This window comes from Hermetia illucens, chromosome 7 (assembly GCF_905115235.1).
Source record: "Hermetia illucens chromosome 7, iHerIll2.2.curated.20191125, whole genome shotgun sequence".
Classification (NCBI taxonomy): domain Eukaryota; kingdom Metazoa; phylum Arthropoda; class Insecta; order Diptera; family Stratiomyidae; genus Hermetia; species Hermetia illucens.
Genome location: NC_051855.1, coordinates 8052248 through 8075977, shown reverse-complemented (window position 1 = coordinate 8075977; position 23730 = coordinate 8052248). Strand labels below are relative to the sequence as shown.

Sequence of the window (23730 nt, the reverse complement as noted above, 5' to 3'; positions counted from 1 at the left end):
GAAAATGGGCTAAAAGCTGAAAAATCATTTTTCGAGGATTTAGATGTTAATTTCTCGTTTAGTACTTTCCAAATAATGAAAAAAAAATGCGATTTGCGATTTTGAGATTTTAGGGTATCAGCGTGAGAAAGCAAGTGTATAGCCTTTGATTTTTTGATGACGAAAATGGGCTAAAAGCTGAAAAATCATTTTTCGAGGATTTAGATGTTAATTTCTCGTTTAGTACTTTCCAAATAATGAAAAAAAAATGCGATTTGCGATTTTGAGATTTTAGGGTATCAGCGTCAGAAAGCAAGTGTATAGCCTTTGATTTTTTGATGACGAAAATGGGTCGCTTGTGACACTGTTGGGGCAACAGATTTCGACTTGCCCTTGGAGTTTTCTTCCTCCTGCTGCGGTTTGTTGTAGAGCACTCTAATTGCTCTCACCATATTTTTTATGGCTTGGTGGACGTTGTGCTTGTCCTTGATGAACTCAGACAGCTCCACGATTTTTGCAACAAGCTGTGTGAAGGGTAATTCCTCTGCTTCAGGGCCCTGCTCTCCATGATGATTCTTAATCAGATTACTACTTTTAAATACTCCTTCACATTTGGCATTCATTGACCTTCCCTCCGTTTTATCTTTTTTGATGTTTGGCATTGGCGGAGATCTCAAAGTTGACGAACTTCTTCTGAATGGGGCCTTTTCCTGGTCCTGGAGTACCTGCTGTTGCTGCTCCTTTTGAATATGTGCGGTCGATGTTGTTGCTGTTTTTGTTGTCCAACGATCTGCTTTCAATTCACCCTTCTTCGGTTTTGTTACTGGTGTCCTTGGTAGAGTGGTACTTCGCTTGAACACATCCTTTTCCAAATCTAAAACACTTGTAGCATTAGATGCCACGGTGGCCAAGTTGCCCACCACCGAGGCACTGCGGTTGAGGGATATCGACGGCCGGGAGCCCGCTTGCTCACTCCCAAAAGCCGTCGGTACTGGGGTTCCGAGCCCCTGCACCGTAATTTTACTCCTTCTCTCGTCTTCCATGGTGGTTTTATGTTCTGGGTATCCTTCCCATAGCCATTTTGGTCCACGCACCAGAGATGAGCAAACACTAGCCCATACACAGTCAGAAAAGAAAAGTGCATGAACACATATTTACACATGAATAGGTATGCCCCTATCCGCCACCTGGGGTCGCGCCTGATGGGAGATCTGGCAACTCCTTGCTTCTTCGCTAGACATTGGAAAAACTTTGAATGAAAAACTCAACCAAACAAACACATTTGACAATCTCCTTTATCTTTAACAAGTTTGGGATTCTTTCACTATTTTATCTCTCTGCGACTCAGACTGTCTTTAACTTAACTTAATTGATTCCTCGTGACGATTCCCGCTGTCAATCCGCCCGCCAAAAATCAGGCCTTCGACCTCTCGCCTCTTCCAACCCAGAACCGCTTCCCTCGCCGTTTCGTTGCCTTGAACTCTGTTCCGTTCATGTTGCGGCAACACGCGCATGCGCTGTCAAGATGAATTCGCCCGAATGCATTCAATAATGTGCAATCTGCGGCGAACATTAGGGTAATTGCACATTATGAAATACATTATTTGAGCAAATTAATTCAGAAAGAGGAGAATGAGATTCCGCCTCCGTCGCGAAGCCGCGGTCACTACAACCCCCTTAACCAAACTAATTGACCAATTTCGGGGAAGGATGCGCGCCATTTTCAGCCGGAGTATGACCTTACTTGCAACCCATTTACGATAACATCAGAAGGTGTACAGCTTGCGAAAACAATCGGAAAAGTCCCATATTTACAGTCAGCGGTGGCTTGAATGACAGCCGCAGTTAATACGATCCAAAGCTTTCGAATTCCCGAAAAAGTACTTGAGCTCTTGTAGCTTTACGTTCCAATGGAGAGAAGATGAATAGATAGAATTAAACCACATAAGTTTCCATCAAATTTCCTTGTGTTTAATATTTTTCTCACGTTCCTTGATTGTACATAGTAAAATCAATTCAAATCAACCTTAACACTATTACATTATAATTCCTATAATACGAGACATTCACGGAGCATAAGAGCAGTTTATTTTGTGTAGAAATTCCGCTAAAAACTAAGAAGATCTTCCTTTTATTTGTGTGTTTTATTTTCAATTTAATCGAATTTTATATGTTTAGCCTCGCCATTTCTATTGTTATTCTGGTTGTATGATTGATTGTTTCCATAACCGCCACCGTTACGATCTCGTCCACCAAATGATCTGCCACCACCGCCATTTCCATAGCGGTTGCCACCATCTTTTCCAAATCGTCCTGAATTGATTGTGTTCTTTCGGAATGTACCAGTTCCATAGCGACGGAAACCACCATCGCCATTACCACGCACGGAACGTGCCATATCTTCTAGTGCTGGGTTAATTTCCTAAATGAGAGAAATTTTATTAATTATTTTGGAATAATTAATGATTTTTAAATAAAGAAATAATTAATTCAAATTAAAGAAAAAAATTATCAAAGAACAGCACATCTCGATATTTGATGGTTGAACCCTAGGAAAACGGATTGGGCAAAGTTCAATGAACTTCTTGGCAATAAAGTACAGTTCCCTAGGCGACTAAGGACTCCTTTGGTGCTGGAAGATGAACTGAAAACTCTGAACGGCACACTTTTAGAGTGCTATGAAGAGGCTTGTCCTATTTCCCGAGGCCAAAGCGGTAAAACGGTTCCTTGGTGGAATCGAGAACTGCAAAAACTCAGTAAATCAACCGGGCGACTTCTAAATCGTGGTTGCAAAAGTAACAAGGACGAAGACTGGTTAAATTTCAGGAACTCATAACGTGAATATAAGAGGCTCGTGACGTGCTCGAAACGAGACTCCTTTAGAGCGTACTGTGAGGAACTGGAAGGCGAAAGGGAGACTTCAAAGCTGTGCAGAGTCCTTAAAAGGGATGAGTCGGCCAAGTTGGATTCTCTTAGAAAACCCGACGGTACTTTCACGAGCTCCAGACTGGCCTCAGTACAGACCCTTATGGAAGTACACCACCCGGCAGAACGGATGAGAGAAGTGGTAGGGGGAGAATTGACGGTTCTTGCAACCCCTTCAACACGCAAGTGTTGCAAGGGGAACTGGAACACTGCGAAAGCGGTTGTTACCCATGAAAAGGTGAAAGCTGCCATACTGTCCTTTGAACATTTCAAAGCACCTGGCATGGATGGCATCTATCCGGCAATGCTAAATGAGGGTATGGAGCGTTTAGAGCGACCTCTAAGAAATATTTTTCGAGGATGTCTTGCTCTGGGCTACGTGCCTTCTTCTTGGCAACAGGTTAAGGTAGTTTTCATACCGAAACCTGGGAAAGATGACTATTCTAGTCCAAAGAACTTTAGACAGATCAGCTTGACTTCATTCTTGCTGAAAGGTTTGGAGAGACTGGTGGAGCGTCACATTCGTGGAAACGCACTTAGGTCACACCCACTTAGTGAAAACCAACATGCTTACCAACTTGGCAAGTCCTGTGAGTCTGCTCTTCATTCTTTGGTCACAAAGATAGAGGAATGCAACTTTGAATGGTGAGTACGCGATGGGGGTGTTCGTGGACATTGAAGGGGCTTTTGACTGTCCGCCTTTTCAAAAACTTTGTGATGCCGCCGGAGCGCATGGTCTTGATGATGCTTTAATTAAGTGGATCCATGCTATGCTAACGCAAAGATTGTTGTGCGCTGAGGTAGGGGTCGATCGCTACCTGACTACGGAAGCAACGAAGGGCTGCCCCCAAGGAGGTGTGCTTTCGCCGCTTCTGTGGAGTATGCTTATCGACTCACTGCTATGCGAACTGCAAAATTTGCCAATACACGCTCAAGCTTATGCTGATGACGTGGCTGTACTTGCTGTTGATCGGGATCTTGGAACGGTGTGTAGGAATATACAGCGTGCGGTTGATTTGATAGACAGCTGGTGGCCTTAGACATGGTTTGTCAGTTAATCCAAATAAAACCACAATGGTTTTATTCACAAAAAGGAGAAAACTGGATGGACTTTGTCTCCCTGAGATGAGGGGTACTACCCTTCAACTCTCCGAAGAAGTGAAATATCTGGGAGTCACTCGAGATAAAAAAACTTCTTTGGAACAAACATGTAGAGGTAAAGATGAAACGAGCTCTTACAGCTTATGGGCTGTGCAGACGGACCTTTGCCTCGACATGGGGACTCAGGCCTCATGTGGTAATGTGGATATACGCTGCCATCATTATGCCGATGTTCGTATATGCATCCATAGTGTGGTGGGTTAAGGTGAGACAAAACGGTTTTCACCGTAAACTAGATGCACTGCAAAGAACTGTTTGTCTGGGTATCACTGGTGCCATGAGCACGACATCCGGCGCAGCTCTGAATGCACTACTCAATTTGCAGCCCCTGGATATATTTACTTAAAGCACTGCAATGAGAGCAGCTCATAAGCTAATTCGATTAGATCTATGGGGGCACAGAGCATTGGAAGAGTTACTGGGAGGACTAAATCCAGTTCTTACAATGCCTTCCGATTCTCATGTCCCCATACATCTGTTTGGTAGAAGATATGTAGTTACCCTGAAGCGTAGAGAGGACTAGGAAGACCCAGAGGAATGCGTGGCGGGATATACGGAAGTCTTCTATACCGATGGCTCAAAAACAGAAGAGGGTTCTGGAGCCGGAATCTACCTGGGCGTGCGGAATACAGGCCATTCAGGAAGTCATGCCCTACCCGGCAGCCGGTTTTATAAGGACGAAGGTCAACGGTGTCCATATTTACAGCTGATACGTTCCTCCTAGTGCAACCTTAGCACAATATGAGGAGATGTTAGACAGTCTGGTGTTGGACGCTAGAGACCGCAGCCCTAAAATCATTGCGGGCAATTTCAACGCGTGGGCCCTGGAGTGGGGAAGCCGATTGACGAAAACCAGAGGTCAAATTCTGTCGAAGTCATTTGCCGAACTGGACATCGTGCTGGCCAACGTTGGATGCGTGCCCACCTTTCGAGGAAGAGGGTCGGGTTCGATCGTTGACCCGACATTTGTTAGCACTTCACCGGTGAGGGATATGGCTTGGCAAGTGAGTAAGCACTACACCCACAGTGACCACCAGGCCATCTTCCTCCGCATTGGGAACCGGTGAAGCAGTCAACGACGCTCTGGAGGTGGAAAGGCTAAGACGGTTGGCTGGTCTAGCGGAGCTTTCGACGAGGAGACATTCCTGGCCGCATTGGAGGGAGCCCATGATCCGGATGGAACAGCGGTAGAAAGGGTCACACAGCTGTCTCAGCGTGTAACCGAAGCATGCGACGCTACGATGCCACGACGACGTTCGCACCACGGCAAGAGGCCAAACTACTGGTGGAACACGGAGGTCGCTGCCTTGAGATCCTCTTGTCTCCGAGCGACTTTCCCACACCCGCACTAGGAGCGTGAGGAGGAATACAGGGATCTGCGAAGCAATCTTAACAAGGCCATTCGGAGAAGCAAGCGGAAATGCTACCAGAAGCTCTGCATGGAGGCTAATACGAATCCGTGGGGTACAGCCTACCAAGTTGTAATGAAGAAGATCCGCGGGCGAAAATCACCTCAGGTGACATGCCCACGCCTCTTATTGCAAATAATTACAACTCTTTTCCCGCAGCAGGAGCAGGACGAAAGAGAACTCCAACTGGCAGCTCAGCAGGACGTCTTCTCGATCCCTGATGTTACCGAAGACGTATTGGGGACAGTAAACTTCCGGGATTGGACGCAATTCCGAACAGGGCTCTGAAGGTGGCGGTCAAGGCCAGACCAAGGTGGTTCGCAAGCACATTCGAATCGTACATGGCGGAAGGAGTGTTTCCCGCCCAGTGGAAGAGGCAGAAGCTGTTGTTGCTACCGAAGCCCCGAAAACCACCCGGCGTGCCCTCTTCATATCGCCCTATTTGTCTCTTAGACACCATGGGGAAGATGTTGGAGAGGGTGATATACAACAGGCTGCTCCCGTTCATCGAGCTTGCGGGTGGTCTTTCAGAGCGGCAATATGGGTTTCGGCGAGCCCGTTCTACGGTTGATGCAGTAGCAAAGGTCGTGGAATTGGCTCGAAATGCAATGGCCATGGGCAAATTCTGTGCTCTAGTGAAGCTGGACGTCAAAAATGCTTTTAACTCAGCCAACTGGGGCTGGATTAAGGGCGCTTTGGCCAATCTGGGTGTTCCTAGCTACTTGACTCGGCTCATCGAGAGTTACCTTTCGGACAGACTTCTCTGGTACGAGACGGACGACGGGCCGAAGGAGTACATTGTGACAGCAGGTGTGCCTCAAGGTTCTGTATTGGGACCGCTGCTGTGGAATATAATGTACGATGGAGTGCTTGGCCTTCGCGTGCCGGAGGAGACAACGCTGATTGGTTTTGTGGACGTGGAGCTTTATGCAAATGAAGCCATTCATACCATCAAGTCATGGTTACGAATGGTCAAGCTGGACCTGGCGGACGAAAAGACGGAGGCGGTCCTCATTACCAACCGTAGGAAGAACAACACGGTTACCATCCAGGTTGGTAATCGTGAGGTCGTCTCAAAATAGATTGTCAAATACCTGGAGGTGATGATCGATGCCAAGCTGAGTTTCAAGGGACACTTGGATTATGCGCGAGAGAAGGCAGCAAATGCCAGCTCATCCCTTGCAAGGATGATATCTAACGTGGGAGGGCCCAAGTATATTTTTTGATTTATTTATTTAATTAACGGACAACAAACAGAGAGAATTCCAATTAATTATTGTCCTCAGGAGGAGGAGGAGAAAGCAAAAAACTTATCCTACGTTTAAAACTACTTAAAGTAGGGAAGTTAAAAGGACCAAGCTGTTTTGCATTATAATTTCGGCAAAGCCTGGGAATCGGGGAATGAAAATGGACTTCGAGCTCCGCGAAGGGCACGTTGAAAATATCTGCGTTACGTGTGTTATAAGACGTAGGACGGCAGGTGATCTCGTCAGTGGCGGAGCAGTCCATCAGACCCGAGGAAACTTTAAAGACTGTGCATAGATCCAGATAGGATCTACGCTGTTGTAGGAAGGGAAGATTTAGAGAGCGGAGGCGGGAGGGGTAATCCACACGAGGGAAACTTTTCTTAAAGAAGAGAGAACGGGTGAATTTACGTTGCACATTTTCAAGGGCAAGACAATCACAGTTACGAGTGGGTGACCAGATCACGGAGCAATACTCGACGGTATTCCTAACAAGGGAATTGAAGAGAGCTAAGGAGGCTTGGATGGAGTCAAAATCAGAGGAGGAGCGAAGAATAAAGCCTGACAATTTTGCTGCTCGATTGATGACATCGAGGCAATGGGTGTCAAAGCGGAGCTTATTGTCGAAAGTGACTCCGAGGTCTTGAGTGGAATTTAAGCAGGATAAGGAATGTCCGTTAAGCGAGTAGGAGAAAGAAATGGGTGAGGATTTTAGGGAGTAGCACATAGAGTGACACTTTCTGACATTTAGCGCTAAACCATTAGACGAGCACCAACGAACCAGAGTGTCCAGGTTATTCTGAAGGGAAACACAGTCCATAGGCCACGATATAGCGGAAAACAGCTTAAGGTCGTCTGCATAGAGCAAACAGAGACAAGTAAGGAGGGGAGGAAGGTCGTTAATAAAAAAATAAAAATAGCAAAGGACCCAGAATAGAACCCTGTGGGACGCCAGAAGAGGAGGAGAAGGAGCGGGAAGTACAGCCGTAAAAGCAGGCGCGGCAGGATCGGTTGGAAAGGTAAGAGGCAAGCCATAAAACAAGTGGTATGGGAACGTTTAGGGACGAGAGTTTGGAAGTATCTTGTGATTTACAGTGTCGAAGGCTTTCGCGAAGTCAGTGTAGTGGACGAGCTGGTATAGCGAACCAGAGCCTCCCCCGCGAAGTAATACTTCACGGTGGCCCCGCGGAGAGCGGCGGAAGAGTGGGGGTGGTTTTAGTGGAAGTGAATCTTTGCTAATTATATTGAGAATGGGCAACAGTGCCACTGAGGACTATGCCATATATTGAAACCCACTACCCCAGGATGGAGCGCGAACGGGAAGTGCAGAACAAAGGGAGAAGATTCTAAACTTCTCGGAAAATCGTAGAATTAGTTGAAGGAATCGATAGGCGCGTAAGTTTGGCATGCATGTACAGCTTAGGGGTTTATTGAAACTAAATAAATATATTAATTTTGAACCATATAAGTGAGTTTAAAAAGATGGAACTTACCTGGTTAGCCTCTCGTAGTACTTGTAATAAAGCCTTTGATTGCTTAGCATTATTGTTGGTGAAGAATGTGTATGAAGTTCCCGTTGTATCGGATCGTCCAGTTCGTCCAATACGATGGATATAATCTTCTGATGATTGTGGATAGTCGAAATTGATGACATACTTGATACCATCAACGTCTGTTGTAATTTTTTTTTGGTTTTTCCAGAAAAAAAGCGAATGATTTCGAATTGTTTGTTTTTTTTTTTGTTGTTTGGAAGGAGGAGAAATTTTGTTGAAATTAGGTTGATTAGGTTGAATGGTTTCATGTATTTTTTTTTGTTTTTTTGTTTTTCAAAAGTATTTCAAAATTTAATTGAGTTGTCTTCAATTTATTTTATATTTCATACACATCTTTTGGTATACGGGGTGTTTATATATTAGCGGGTGCATGATAGACGCGAACTGAAGAAATTTAATCGAAATATCATCCGGAAGTCGTAGAATGAAGAAGCCAACAAAATCCTCGTGTTTTTTTATACTTTTCTGTTTTTAAGTTCATGAGAAGGAGAGAAGAGATCGAAGGGAGAGGGAAAGCCTTGTTGTGATCCTTTTTTTCTCCGCCTCCCCCCCGCTCCACTCCTCATCCTTTCATATGTAAGAAAGATAGCCTTCATCGTTGCGCAATCATAATTCGGTTCCCAATTTAGTCTGTGATGATTTCTTAGACATATATATATATATAGTATGCATATATATATATATATATAAATATCTTTCCAATGGTAAATGCATAGTAGATTGTTAGTTACATATTTTGTTCTGTCACAGATGAAACAGCGAACCAAAGATTGACCAATTCACGACGAAGAAGAAATTATAGGTTTGCTTATGGTTTTATATATCAGAGGCCACTTTGACGATTGGGGATAATGGTTTGTACATGATTTGATCGCGATAGAGCATGCTGGACACCTCCATTCGTGCCGCCTGGGAAGTACAACACACGTGATGCATTTTTTTTTTGTATCTTTGTTTCTACTTTCAACCGACTTTCGTCCTTTTGTCACTGTTTCATCCGCCCCTCGTGTATGCGGAAAGTTCACGAGGTCGGTATGATAAAGTGAATTCATCAGTTTTAGAGTACTTGTATCATTTTCCTTTGTGAAGAGGACGATGAAACAGGTAGAATGAAAAAAGACGGTTGGATTTATCTTCAGGATTCATACTGCTAAGCGACGACCTTCACTTTCACACGGCTGATCTTTGCAACACCTTCTCAGGAGTCTCAGAGTCAATCGTCATCCGCAAGAGAAATCCTTCTTTCACAGTATCGGATCCAATTCAGGTATGTCGGGGGCGCTATTGGCTGAATCTACCCCTCCATTCAATGAGGAGCATTTTCGGAAAAATTTCCACCATTTACGATAGAGGAACATAACACAACACCTTCCGGAAGAGGTGCGCGCCACTAGTTTTTCCGCCTTCTCTTTTCAAGTTTTTCACGGTGTTGTCTGTCTGTCGGAGCGTCAGCATGCAACTACTTTCACGGAACGGGCAGTTTGTGACGAATAACCATCAGCAAGATAACCGCCTGTTTTTTTTTTTTTTTTTTAATATAATTGTTTCCACTCAAAAAAGAATTTTTTTCTTTTTGGATTTTATTTTAAAAGTTTAAGTGGTCAGACGTTTATCCCCACCATATGCAAATCGGCCTCTGAAAAAACAAACGGAAAACAAAGAACGAGAAATTCGAGACTGATTAGTTATGCCAAAACTTTTGAACATACTAAAAATTAAGTATATATAAGACGAGGAAAATTGAAAGAAAAAAATATAAATTGGGCGTAGATAATTTGACAAAAAATTTTGATAAGTAAACCTTCCAAAGGTTGAAAAAATCCGAAAAATTCTTCACTCTCTGAAGTGAGTTTGGCCTTTGAAAAAACTTGGGTCATCATAAAATTGAATGTCTGTACTAAATCCATTAAAAATTTTGTTAAAAGTAATATTTAAATTTAAATATTCAAATTGGAAGATCGTTCAATTAACATCCAAGTCGGAAACTGCAGTTTTCATTTGGAGCAGAGTTTGTTAAGGGGGTCATCCCGTGCGACGAAACTAAAGCAAGTGACATCAACTCCCACTAAACGATACCTTCCTCATTTCTAAAAACGAATTCATAGACATCCGAAAGCGAAAAGCGCGGCCAAATTGCCGTGTCGGGTTGGAGAAATCGATTTTTTTTTACATGAATTGTATCTACAGTCTGTCAAGTAAGAGCATGGTCAACTTCACCGACAGATAATGGAAGATTTCGCTCTAATTCCTTCGCGAGCCGATAGAGGGAAGCTTTGTTCTTGATGCATTGTCAACAAAGATTCAGTTGTCATTGATCTTGTGAAAGAGAATCACGTTAAACGCCATGAGTGCTAAGTACGCGTCGCGCTACGAGGCTGTGTTCCTTTGCATCCACCCGAAAGATCCCAAAGTGTCGCAATCAGCGGCTGCTAAATATATAAGAAAGTCAAAGGCATTTGTACAGAAGTGGATACAGCGATATAAAGTGACTAAAAATGTCGATGATTTACCAGAACGTGGCTCGACAGGAAAAGTGAACAAAAAAGATGAAAAAAGAATAGTGAATCTGTTTTCGCGGAATCCTGCTTTAACACTGCGACAAGGACAAGCAAAATTAATGGCAAAAGGTTTAGATGTATCCTACGAAACTATCCGAACCCATCTTTGTACTCATAATCTGAAATGGCGCAACACAATGGCGAAGCCTCTGTTGACTGAAAAACATGTGACAAAGCGACTCGCTTGGGCGCATGAGAATATTGACAGAGATTTTGAAAATGTCATTTTTACTGATGAATGTTCTATATGGGCACGTTCTGTCCTCACGCGAGCCTGGTCAAGTTCCACCAATCGGCTTGTTCAGCGGACCGTAAAACATGGAATAAAGGTGCATCTTTGGGGCTGCTTCTCAAAGCAGGGATTCGGCACTTTGCACCTCTTTACTGGCAATCTAAATGCTGAGAAAATTATAAAAATCTACAAAAAGGCTTTACTGCCATCTGCCAAACGATGGTTCATCACAAGAAATGAAGATTGGATTCTGCAGGAGGACAACGATCCTAAACACCGCAGCAAGGTCTGTACTCAGTGGAAGACTCAATCTGGCATCGTTACATTGGATTGGCCGTCACAGTCGCCCGATGCAAACCCTATTGAAAATGTGTGGGCATATATTAAACGGAAGCTTCGTGGAAGACGCACATACACTTTCAAGCAGTTGTCTTACGAAATTCATGAAATTTAGGAAACTTTCTTCCATAAATGTTCTACAGACGAAAATCCTCAGCATTAAAATTGTCCAGCAGACGAGGACAGTTGGTGCAAATGGCACAAAGCGGAAGGTAAAGGAAAACTGGATAGTTTTCACCACGAGACGGCACTTTTGACTGAAGAAGTTCAAACAGTCATCAAACCAATCTACGAAGATTTGCACGAGATGATCTCTTGAACAGATGTTTACGAGCAGAGACCCAGAATAACAATGAGTCGTTAAATGCGTAGCTCAAAATCTATCCAACCAAATTCTTTGAAATTTTCACGGATTTTTTAGTACATATTTCTACGGTGCACATATACCAGAGATATCAGTAAACATATGGTGAAAAAATCACGTTTCTATCTTTATCCAGTCCTTCAAAATAATTTTTGAAAAAAAAGCAAAAAAAAAACGGCCTTCACACGGGATGACCCCCTTAAGCTACATTCCAAGATTGCATATGAAAAAATTGAATGGTTTTCGCATACTCCGCATTTGGGGAACCAGTTATTTCCCCATCTCAGTGCAGATTTCATTTGATAATCTAAATGCACTTGTTTGACCAACTGCAGGCGTTTATTCTGACTTGGATTTAATCGAGCGGACATTCCTTTTTAAAGTAATTTAGTACAGATTTAAGATCGCCTCTCGAAAAAACAATGAATAAAAATAATTCAAAAACGTTCAGTCTCCATTTTTTTTTCTATGATTTTGCTGGCTCTAAATTGAAAGTGTCGATAAATTTCACTACTACGTTTCCTTTCCAAAATTTATACTTCTCTAAATTTCTCCTAGACATTTTTTAGACCTCTCACTTAATTTTAATCGAAGAAAATAATGCACAAAAAAATAAATAAAATTTTGAAATTTTATATCAAGATAAAAAAAAATATATAAGAAAATATGAAAAAAAGCCCACTTACCTAAACCACGAGCAGCAACATCAGTTGCTACTAAAATGTTTGATTTACCCGTACGGAATTCACGTAATACATAATCACGTTCTGATTGTGACTTATCGCCATGAATAGCGCCACAACGGACACCAAAACTACGAATATAACGCGATATGTGATCAACACGACGTTTTGTTTCCGTGAAAATGATAATTTTTCCAGGTTTATCGGGATTATCGTAGATTTTTGATAGTAAATCTTTGAGTCTGAAAAGATAGATGGAAAAAAGATAATATTAAAACATAGCCAATGGTTTGGAAGCAATGTGAAAAATATAGGGAAACATTTATATGACGACCAGGTTAATCCCCCTAAATTGCAAACATAGTGCTACATGCGACCATGTGTGTGTCATGGGTTAAGCATGATCGCATGACTCATCGGGTCAGCTACGAATATCACAGCGACCCTAAGCCATTGCCCAAACAGTTTATGAGGTCCAAGGTCCAAGAACTGAGGACCTCCCTCAAGGAAATGACGAGTGGGTACGACCGGCTCGCCGCACTGTTCAGTTGATCATTGACCAAAAGCACCTTAGCCCTCACCAACCCAACTCACCAAAATATCACACCAACCACATCATGTCATGAGAACCGAGGAGAACGGTCCATGGCAGAAGTGAAAAATCCGACGATACAACAAATTCCAGCCGCAGCAATAGAAACTACAACCACACCTCATCCAACTACCATACCAATCAATGTCGCCGAAGGTCCAGCCCGACAGCTACAACAGCCATCCACCCACACACCGATAACAACCACCTCAACCACACCACGAGCCGTTCAAGCAGCCAAACCTAAGACACAAGAGGTAAGCCAGGAAAAATTTCCGCCTTTAATCATACGCGCTGACCCCACAACCACAAAGAACATTACCACCAAAATCCTCTTCACGATCCCTAACAACATAGCCCTAAAAAAGACATCAATTTACTCCACCCACGTTCTCGCCACTTCCCAGGCAGATTACGAATCTGTCAAACACAGAATGAAAGAAGGTAACCACTCCTTCTTCACATATACCCCACCCCACATGAAACCTGTCAACCTAGTCCTCCGGGGACTAGATTTTACTTACTCCCCCGAAGAAATACTCAAGGAGTTACACCGCCTCGGCATGTCCGAAGCCATCAGCGTTCGTCAATATGAAACTAGCTCCTCCCGACGAAACGCGAAACCCCTCCACCTCTTCCTTGTGACCTTTGCCCCAAAATTCCAACAATCATCCCATACGAAAGTCAGGGCGATGTTTCACTGCATCGTCAAGTTCGAGGCGGTCCAGTTACACGAAATCACCCAATGCCGCAACTGCCTCGCGCCCAACACCTGCATTTGACCTCGACTCCGAGATCCACTCGCTCTTTAACACCTCCACCAACCAACTAGCCTCTCAACTCACCTCATTCCTCTCCACATACAACTCCCTTTCCTCCCCAATGGAGAAGAGACTCGCACTCCTCTCCTTCCTCTGCAGTTGAATCCATCATCCTCTCCCGAAATAATAAAAAATCAACCGGCCCTGATCACATCCCAATCATCATCCTAAAAAAATGCGCCAAAATCCTAACCCCTTTCCTCGCTCAACTGTTCAATCTATGCCTCCTATCTGCACACTTTCCCATTCCATGGAAAGAATCCCACATCGTCCCAATACTAAAAAAGGACCAACCTTCAGCTTCCCCGGGCAGCTACGGCCCCATTTCCCTTCTCAACGTGACATTGAAAATTTTCGAGCACGTCATCCACGATATCATGCTCCAGCACATCACTGATCACGCCATTATTCCCACATTCCAGTTTGCCAACAAACGTGGCCACGGCACCTCACATGCTCTCCTAGTCCTCAAGGCTGAGATCCTCTCCCAGTTAAACAAGAACATCCCAACCACCGCTTGCCTTCTCGACATCCAGAAAGCCTTCGACGCGGTCTGGCACGAAGGCCTCACCTACAAACTCTCTCATACCTTCAAATTCCACCCTCAGATATGCAAACTTGTCCTAAATTACCTATCCGATCGCCAATCTCTAGTCCGTATCCACGAAACCCTATCCGACCTGTACAGTCCTTCTGCAGGCATCCCCCAAGGCTCAGTTCTGTTAGCCACCCTAGTCTCCTTATACATCGCCGATATACCGCTCCAACACCCCACCAACTCTCCACAAACGGTCAAAACCATTCAATACGCGGACGATTTGATCCTTTACACCTCGTCCCGAAACATACAATCCGCCCAAAACCGCATCAACACCACAATCTTAACCCTCAACAAATTCCTCCAATACTGGAAACTCCTCCTCAACCCCAGCAAATGCGAAGCAGCAAATCTTCCGCGGTAGAGCCAGCTTTATCCGCAAGATGCTAGCCGACACCCGCAACCTCACGATCAAAATCGGAACATCCACCATTCCCTCCGTCCAATCAACTAAATACCTGGGAATAACCATGAACTCTCGTCTGTCACCCGTGCCCCAGGCAAATTCCATCCTTTCAAAGACCCTAACAGGCCTAAAAACCCTATGGCCCATCCTTAAGAAAGACTCCGCCATCCTTCCCAAAGTAAAACTCTACTGCTATAAGCAGCTAATCCGTCCCTTAATCACGTACGGATTCGTCGCATGGTGTGCTCCTCCACCGGTCGAGTTCTGTCTTCTTAGCAACGAGAAGGGCCTGAACGTAATAGGCAACACGATTCCACCTGTCAGCAGTCCTCAGCATCTCTTCCACAATGTTGTCTGGAGAGAGATCCCCTGTGCTGACGAACCCCATCCCACCTTCCACAAGAAAAAAAAAGTGTGGTGGGCATCGTCCACAACTCCATTGCAAAACACACAATCCGGAGAACGCGTCTTTCCAATCTTGTGCAGGTAAGACTGAAAACTTCCATGCCCACTTAAAAATTGGGTAAGGATAGTCAGTCTCACCATGCTTCCGATTCAGCCACGCACCTAAGTTGCCAATGAGCCGCGCAGTCCATCTGCCTCTAGTTTCATTTTGCCAAGAGAGCTGCCACTCGTCTAGAATGTGTTGCCGTTCTTCGCGAGCAACCACCTCCCTTGCGCTTGTATATGGCCTGACGCTCCCTAGCAAGAAGGGCAACGGGGATAACTCCCGCGATCACCATCACGGCCGGTTCAGAGACAGTGCGGTACGCAGACGCCACCCGTAAAGCTCCCCGTCTCTGTACTTGCGCGAGGCGTCTACCTCCTTGTTAAGAGCGCCAGCCCATACCTCTGCGCCGTAGAGCAGGACAGACTGCGTTGAGCTCATCAGGAGACGTCGCCTACTAGACGTAGGACCCCCAATGTTTGCCATTAGCCTACTTAACGCCGAAACTCCAGCCGCAGCTTTGTTCGCTGCTGCTTGGATTTGCTCAGAAAAGCTCATCTTTGAGTCAAGAGTCAATCCGAGGTACTTTACCCCTGATTTTGACTCGATTATCGACTCGCCGAACGATATGGGATGCAGGGTCGGAATTCTCTTTTTAGTCAGGATGACTACTTCGGTTTTTTCCAGTGCAAGGTTGAAACCATGAGTAGTCATCCATCCTGCTGCTTTGCGCCTGTTCGACAGTGCGTCCAGCAACAAGCGCTGCGACATCATCTGCGTAGCCGACCTGGCGCGACTCTTCTGGCATGTCGAGTTTAAGCAGACTGTCATAGGTAGCGTTCCAGAGGTCCGGCCCTAAGATGGATCCCTGTGCTACCCCCGACGTGACCTCCATCCACCTTTGACCCTCCAGTGTTTCATAGAGCAGGGAGCGGTTCCTCAGATAGTCCCTCAAAATCCGTAAGAGATAGTTCGGCACGTTGAAGGTATTGTCTAGTGTGCGTAGAATGTCTTTCCATCTTACGGAATCGAAGGCGCTTCTGACGTCAAGCGTTACGAGGAGCACCACCCGTCGAGTTCGGCGGCTATGTGCCTCTGCTCGTCGAACGGCGTTCGCCACCTGCATGGCAGCATCAATTGTCGATCTCCCTGCCCTATGCATTTCAGCCATTCAATTCAAGCTTTACGGCAAGAAAGGCTACGCAAGACGAATGCTTTTCAAATGCTTTTTTTTCATTTAGAAATGTCTCTTTTCTGATTCAAAGTAGAAAAATATGAAAATCTGACATATGCCTTGACACATATTTTCTCATTTAAATATGGCTGACATGGTCTTTTCGTCCCTCTCTTACCAATACGATTTGACGAAGATTAAGTCTTGACCAAAATAAAAACCTCAATTAACAGCTAAGTGCAGCTGGAAATAATTACGATATATCAGCGGCTAATCGCGATTATTATTCCATCATGCCGTTTACTGAGAGATGACGTAATTATTATTATTCCATCGTTGCAAGACCCCGGAAAGCTATGCGTCTTTTTTTCAGTATATGTCATTTATTTGAAGTGTAAACAACAATCATTTTCTTCACTCAAATATGTCGAACTTTATGCCTGGAAAAATGTTTTTTCGGGGAGTTCTCTTCATTACTTTAATATGAAGAAAACTGCTGCCGAAAGTAGTATTTTGGTGGAAGTTTATGGTGAACATGTCCTAGCTGAGCGAACCAGTGGTTTGCACGATTTAAAAGTGGGTGATTTTGAGTTGGAAGACGAACAACGTCCTGGGCAGCCAAAAAAGTTTGAAGATGAAGAATTGGAAGCATTACTCGATGAAAATTATTGCCAAACACAAGAAGAGCTCGCAGAATCTTTGGGAGTCACTCAACCAGCCGGAGACATGCAAAAGCCGAATTTAGCATCTAAAATGGCTTCGGGTTTGTTCCAAACTATCTATTTTGGTAGTCCCTGGCGATAGAATACCTCCCCCCACCCCTTACCCAAAGTAATTTTATTGAAATTTTGTCTTTATAACATGAATGTGTGATGAAAAAAAATAATATACTAACGAAAGTCACCTTGCATTATTTCTCATAAATAGAAATCATAATAAAGCTCGGCTTCCTTCAAATTTTCTGATATTTGCAAACATACCAAGGATATAAAAATGTCTACTTACTTTTCTTCTTTTTCTGTCTCCCGGCAAATATCAATAATTTGTTGAATGTTATGATTTGCTGACAATTCCAATGAGCCAATATTGATTTGTATATAATCACCCAAGAAGTCCTCAGCAAGCTGTTGAACTTCCTTTGGCCATGTTGCACTCCACATTAGTGTTTGACGATCAGGACGTATTTGTCCTAGGATTTTTCGAATTTGTGGTTCGAAGCCCATATCAAGCATACGATCAGCTTCGTCTAATACTAAATATGTACAGCGTTTAAGATTTGTCGTTCCGGATGATAGAAAATCAATCAAACGTCCTGGTGTTGCGATAACTATCTCACAACCTCGAGTTAAGTCACGTGCCTGTCCCCCTCTCGAAGCTCCACCGAATACGCAGGTATTGCGAACGTATGAGGATGAACCGAAGTCGGTAGCAACCTGCTGAATTTGCTGAGCAAGTTCACGGGTTGGAGCGAGAACTAGGGCAATTGGACCATCACCCCTTTGTAGCGGTGGCTGATTGTTGATATGCACAATCGCGGGAAGGATATAACCAAGCGTCTTCCCTGATCCCGTCTTAGCAATGCCAACCATATTAAGACCACTCATAGCAATTGGCCAACCTTGCGCTTGGATTGGTGTTGGATTCTCATAGCGCTGTCTTCGAATCTCATTCATGCAGTAATCTGGGAAGTAAGCCTCATCAAACTGCTGTATCGGATTCGGGGCTGGTCCACGTACTGTTATCTCATTTTCTTCGCGGTACTTTTCAACATCGTACGGCGAACGATTCTTAACAGTAGGATGCTGTTTGTAGAAGTCCTTTTTAAATGGTTGCAATTCGACGGTCGACCAATCTATATCATACAGATTGACGTCGCCGTTGTCACCGTTTCCTCTGCCCATACCGCCAGCTTTTCCACCTTTATCAAACATACGTGGTTTCTGTATACGACCATTTCTTACACCACCACGATCACCTCCGCCACCACCCCGTGAACCGCTAGGCACGTGTCCAAAGTTGCGACCTGCTGCGCCACCAGAACGGCTATGATGATCTCGGGAATATTGGTCATGTGGTGCCCTGTAAAGAAAAAAAAAATTATTGTAGTATTGGATAGGTTATAGAATGGGATTATTATTATTATTATTCTGTTAAGGGAAAGTCGCACCGCGTCCTTGAAGAACTATTGTGCTCCTTTTACTGGTTACAGTGTACCTGTTGATCATAGAATCTCAAGCAGGCCTCTAACCGTTAGGAACTTTAGTATGTTCCCCACTTCCAGAAGTTTCAGCTTTGTATCTGGTATTAAGTGTTCTCCCAGATGTATCGACCTACTTTGCACAAGTGCCGGACACTGTCCCAGGACGTGCATAGAGGTTTCGTCCTCCTCCTCACAAAACCTGCAGGCAGTGTCCGTAGATATCCCTAGCTTCCCTAGGTGGTAGTTCAGCCGACAACGACCAGTGAGAATTCCCACTATGATTCGGAGGTTTAAGCAATCCTTTGTACGCGTGGGTTCGCATCCCCCAATAAGCACTCTGGACTGCTCCATCCTTGGTAGGCCCGCCCAATATAGTTCCCTCAACCGTTTCTCTTCGTTTCTTAGATTCATAGCCATGGAACGGTTTCCGATTCCACAGAAGGGTTCTGGCCCGTGTAAAGGCATCCCTGCTCCCTTCTTGGCTAGTTCATCCGCTGCCTGGAACCCAAAGTATCCAGACCTTGTTGGACGAGCCGAGTGTATTCAGTCTCTCAAGGCATTCCCATACCAGTTTAGAGTTCACCTGGTTGAACCTAAGTGCCTTGATCGCTGCTTGGCTATCGGTGAGAATAGCTATGTTCTGCCCCCTGTAATTCCTTTGCAGATTAAAGGAGGCACATTTGTCTATGGCGTAAATTTCCGGCTGGAATATGCTAGTGTACCTGCCCATTGGCTCAAAGTACATTTTCCTTGGACCAATGACACCGGCACCTGCTCCCTCTGCTGTGAGGGATCCGTCAGTGTACCAAGTAATCACTTGCTGGTTTAAGCCGTTTGTCGCAGCCACGTTCTCCCAGTTTGCCTTGTTACTCCAACGTGTTTCAAACTTCTTATCGAAGTGAAACCTCGTTGTCATGTTGTCCCTCGGTATCAGTAATTCGGGATACCGCCTAGAAAGGATATCAATCTTCCTTCGATTTAGGCAGCTCCCCGCCTCACTCGTACTACCGGCCATCCTGAATATTGATCTCCTTGCCTGCATCTTTATGTGCAGATGGGGAGGGGTTAATCCCAGAAGGACCTCCAGGGATGCCGTTGAGCATGTCCTCATTGCCCCACTGATACACACGCAAGCCAGCCTTTGGAGCTTATGTAATTCCCTGGCTTGTGTGCTGAGTTGGGTTCTTTCTGCCCAGATTACCGCGTCATATTGCTACATTGGCTAAATGCGACCTCTTCAAATCATCCAGGACGAATACAAGTGAAATTGGCAATGTTGTTTCATTACGATCTATTCGACTACGATTAGTAACCACGAAGCCTGATAGGATTGCTCAGCAAGTTCCTTTGCTTAAAACTGCAAATATGAAGATGAGGAAAGACTTTGTACTGAATCGTAAAACTTGGGTGTAGATCAGCGGGTGCGAAAAAATGGCGAGTTATCCTTTGGAGCGACTAAACAAACATAAATTTGTCTGGTAACGATGCAGCGAGAAATGTCCATCGACCGGAAGGCAAAAAATTTCATAGGAGGTTGACCAAAAAAAACATTAAAGCACGGAGGTGGTAGTATAATGGTATAGGGTTGTTTTTCATAGCAAGCTGTACGCCCAAGGATTTGTTGACGACGATAATACTACCTTATTCCAAGGATAATATGTGACTTATTTGGACATTTCAACAGGACAACGATCGAAAAAGACTAATTGCAATTGGTAAAAGAAATTGCTCCACGGACATAATGTGAACGTCCTTAAGTTGCCAAGTCAATCCTCAGATCTCAATCTTATTGAGAACCTCTCAGGTGGACCTAAATGAAAATTCTGAAGATAAGCGGGAAACACAACTACGATGCATGTGAAGCTGCAGACCGCGAGCAGTTTCAATGTACAATGAAGATTTTAGGTCGCCAAAGTTTGTTCTGATGACAGATTACGCCATTTGCAATCTGGCGATGCTTTTCGTTTTCAGCTGTTACTTTGAATGTAATTAATTTGAATGAATTCGTTCCGAGAACTACGAAAGGCACTATTTGCATTGCAAGTGCTAATTATTAATGTCACTTGCATTAGTCCCGTCCGTTTCCATTCATGAAAATTGAATTTAAGACGGAGGTATGTGCACTCTTAGTGGCATTTAATTGTGTATGATTTTCATAACATATTTTATGCATGCAAGGCGATTGTCCGCGCATAAAATCACGGTATTGCACACAATTTTCAAGTTTCTACAATTAGTGTATGCATCTTCCTACATTTTATGTTATGAAAGTACATACAATTAAATGCCACTAAGAGTACACATACCCCGGGCTTAAATTTACTTTTTTTACGAATGGAAGCGACGAAACTAATGCAAGTGACATTAATAATTACCACTTGCAATGCAAATTGTGCCTTCCGTAGTTCTCCAAACGAATTCAGTCAAAATAAATATACAATTCAACAATTAACTGTTGAAAACGAAAAGCGCCGCCGCCATATTGCAAATGACATGAACTGTCAACAAACTATTGTCTGTCATGCAACGCAAAAGTTGGATTTTCAGGACTTTTTTGCATGCACCACTGCGGATGGTTGTTATATTGCATCAGACAAGACCGTATAATGAACAATAATTCCTAAATTGTGCCTTCCGTAGTTCTCCAAACGAATTCAGTCAAAATAAATACAATTCAACGATAACTGTCGAAAATGAAAAGCGCCGCCATATTGCAAATGACATGAACTGTCAAAAAACTATTGTCTGGCACGCAACGCAAAAGTTGGATTTTCAGGACTTTTTTGCATGCATCCACTGCGGATGGTTGTTATATTGCATCAGACAAGACCGTATAATGAACTTCATTTGACTGTTCTCTTACTGCGCTCGAAATTCTTCAAAGACACATTTAAAAGACGCCATTAATGAAAAAATCAATAATTATCCAAATTTTCCTTTCTTATTATAAGACAAGCTGGCAAAGTAAATAATTTGATGGTAGCGAGGCTTTCTTAAAATAAATCCCTTCCCTCCCTTAAACAAAGGAGTCAGTCAGAGCGGAAATTGTAGAAAAAACATTTTAGGTAGTACCATCTGCTCAGCTTAGCAAGCCCGACATTTAGGTTCAGTTTGGCCAATTACGCGTGAAGAGTCCCCGCATTCGATCGGCGGCCATAACGTGGATGGGATGCAGTTGCTCTGTAAGTTTTGACTGTTCGGGCATGGAAAATAATTCGGCCAGACACGTCTGTTTAGGCAGGAAGGGTGGAATTTCATAGGTATCTTTATCGCTGGCGAACACTTTAGATAAATAGCTCACGCGCAAAAATATCTCAGATTCTTATCTCAAGGTTTTCCACGTCTAGGGTTGGAACGTAACTGGCAGACTTAACAGACACGAGGTCTACACGTGAACACCTATGCGGAAATATGGTTGTATATGCGGTAGGACTGGTTTCTCTCTCGCTTATTCTCAATTATATTACAAAATGACGTCAGTTTTTCTCAACTTAAACGAGTGTGCGTCATAATTAACCTGGAAAGGCCGGCACGTGTACAACTGTAATGTCGCAATAGTTTGTAATAGGGTTACTGGAATTAATTGATGATTATTTCACTTTTTAAGTGAATAAAACACCGAATAAAATGGAAATTAATTTAAAAAAAAAGGCAGCCGTTAAATACTTTTCAAGGATACTGCACTCGAAACTAATAAAACTAAATGCTTAGAAATTATTAAAAAAAATTAATTATGAATACTTACATTTCCTTTTCTTTTATATCAAGCTCTTCGGAGTCAAATAAGCTATCTTGTCTGCTGTTACTATTCCAGCTATGTAACTGTCGTGTCGAGTTTACCAGGACAATATTTCTTAGTATATCAAATCGTTTTATAAAACTTGGAAAATGCCCGATGAAACTGTTAATAGGTTGCCCTTTATTATAAGTTGGTAAGGATGCTGGAGTTTGATTCCTTAAGCTGATACCGGTCAAAACCACGCTACTGCTGTTACTGTTAGGTCGAAAAGAAGCGGTCTTAGAGCTCGCGCTGCTGCAAACACAAGGCAATTTCTTTAAAAATGGTGGACTAAGCACTGATATTAAACGAGCCATGGATGCCCTTTATTCCCAAACTACTTTAAAGAAAAAAATAGAAATAAAAACACGCACGAGGATTCATTGAGTTACAACAGAGGAAAACCTTAAAAAAATTATTTATTTTTTATTTAAAATTTATTATTGATTTTTCCCATAATTTTCACACATAATTTAATTTATATTTATTTTCAATTTCACTGATTTCCATTTAATTTCAAACAAAAGAAAAGAAAATATGCTAGCGTTATTGTAACAATTTCAACAATGTGCCACACTACATATGACTCAATAGGAAAAGAAAAGAATCACTAAGAAGACTAAACTTCTTACCTAACACGACCGGAACGGGACACAAAATGATATCGATGTTTTCCGAAATGCTCAGAAGAGACCTCGATTCGGCAACACGAAAAATAAATTTACTAACAATATGGTGGAAACAAATGTGGCTGCGTGTATTGCCCTATGAGATTCAGGAAATTCGGGTAGTTTCATGAAAATGGCGGACATGGGAAATTATAACGGTTGAAAGGGAAATTTTTTAGTTCTCATTCGCAGCATGGATCTCTGAACATTATATAGTGGATTCCCGATAATTCGTACATCGATTATTCGTATTTCCAGCTGATTCGTACAAATTTGCCGGTCCCCAGAGGTAATTTTCTTTATTTTGCAATCCAGATACAGTAGACGTCCAATGTAACGAATTTTGTTCATTGACACTTCTATATAACGAATGCCCGCTTCTGTTTGTCATTCAATTTAACGAACATCGTGAAATTATGTTTCAAATTGTTGAACAGGCGCAAAGCAGACTTGGCATATTGATGCGACGGGTAAGCGGATTGATGAATGCTCACGGTTTCAACCTTGCGCTGGAAAAAAACCGAAGTAGTCATCCTGACCAGAAGGAGAATCTCGACCATGCGTCCCATATCGATCGGCGATTAAATACCTTGGTTTA

The 23730-nt window shown here is 43.4% G+C and overlaps 1 protein-coding gene and 1 long non-coding RNA gene across 4 annotated transcripts; one reads left to right on the top strand and one right to left on the bottom strand.

The window, feature by feature from the left end:
- Positions 1 to 1928: 1928 nt before the first annotated feature.
- On the bottom strand, positions 1929 to 22796 carry LOC119660958 (ATP-dependent RNA helicase p62-like). 3 transcript variants are annotated; one of them, XM_038070000.1, is made up of 5 exons: positions 22432 to 22796; positions 17492 to 18565; positions 12451 to 12689; positions 8212 to 8390; positions 1929 to 2401 (listed from the first exon to the last, which is right to left on the bottom strand). In XM_038070000.1, the coding sequence occupies exons 1-5, from the start codon at positions 22779 to 22781 to the stop codon at positions 2135 to 2137; spliced, it is 2109 nt and encodes a 702-aa protein (XP_037925928.1). In that variant the 5' UTR covers positions 22782 to 22796; the 3' UTR covers positions 1929 to 2134. The 3 variants fall into 3 exon arrangements, with proteins under 3 accessions (XP_037925928.1, XP_037925930.1, XP_037925929.1); XM_038070002.1 differs by lacking the exon at positions 8212 to 8390 and having other exon boundaries at positions 2259 to 2401; XM_038070001.1 differs by lacking the exons at positions 1929 to 2401; positions 8212 to 8390 and adding an exon at positions 8399 to 9907.
- LOC119660959 lies at positions 21788 to 22430 on the top strand. The gene is made up of 2 exons (XR_005250499.1): positions 21788 to 21946; positions 22005 to 22430. It is a non-coding gene; the product is annotated as an uncharacterized LOC119660959 (long non-coding RNA).
- Positions 22797 to 23730: the final 934 nt, after the last annotated feature.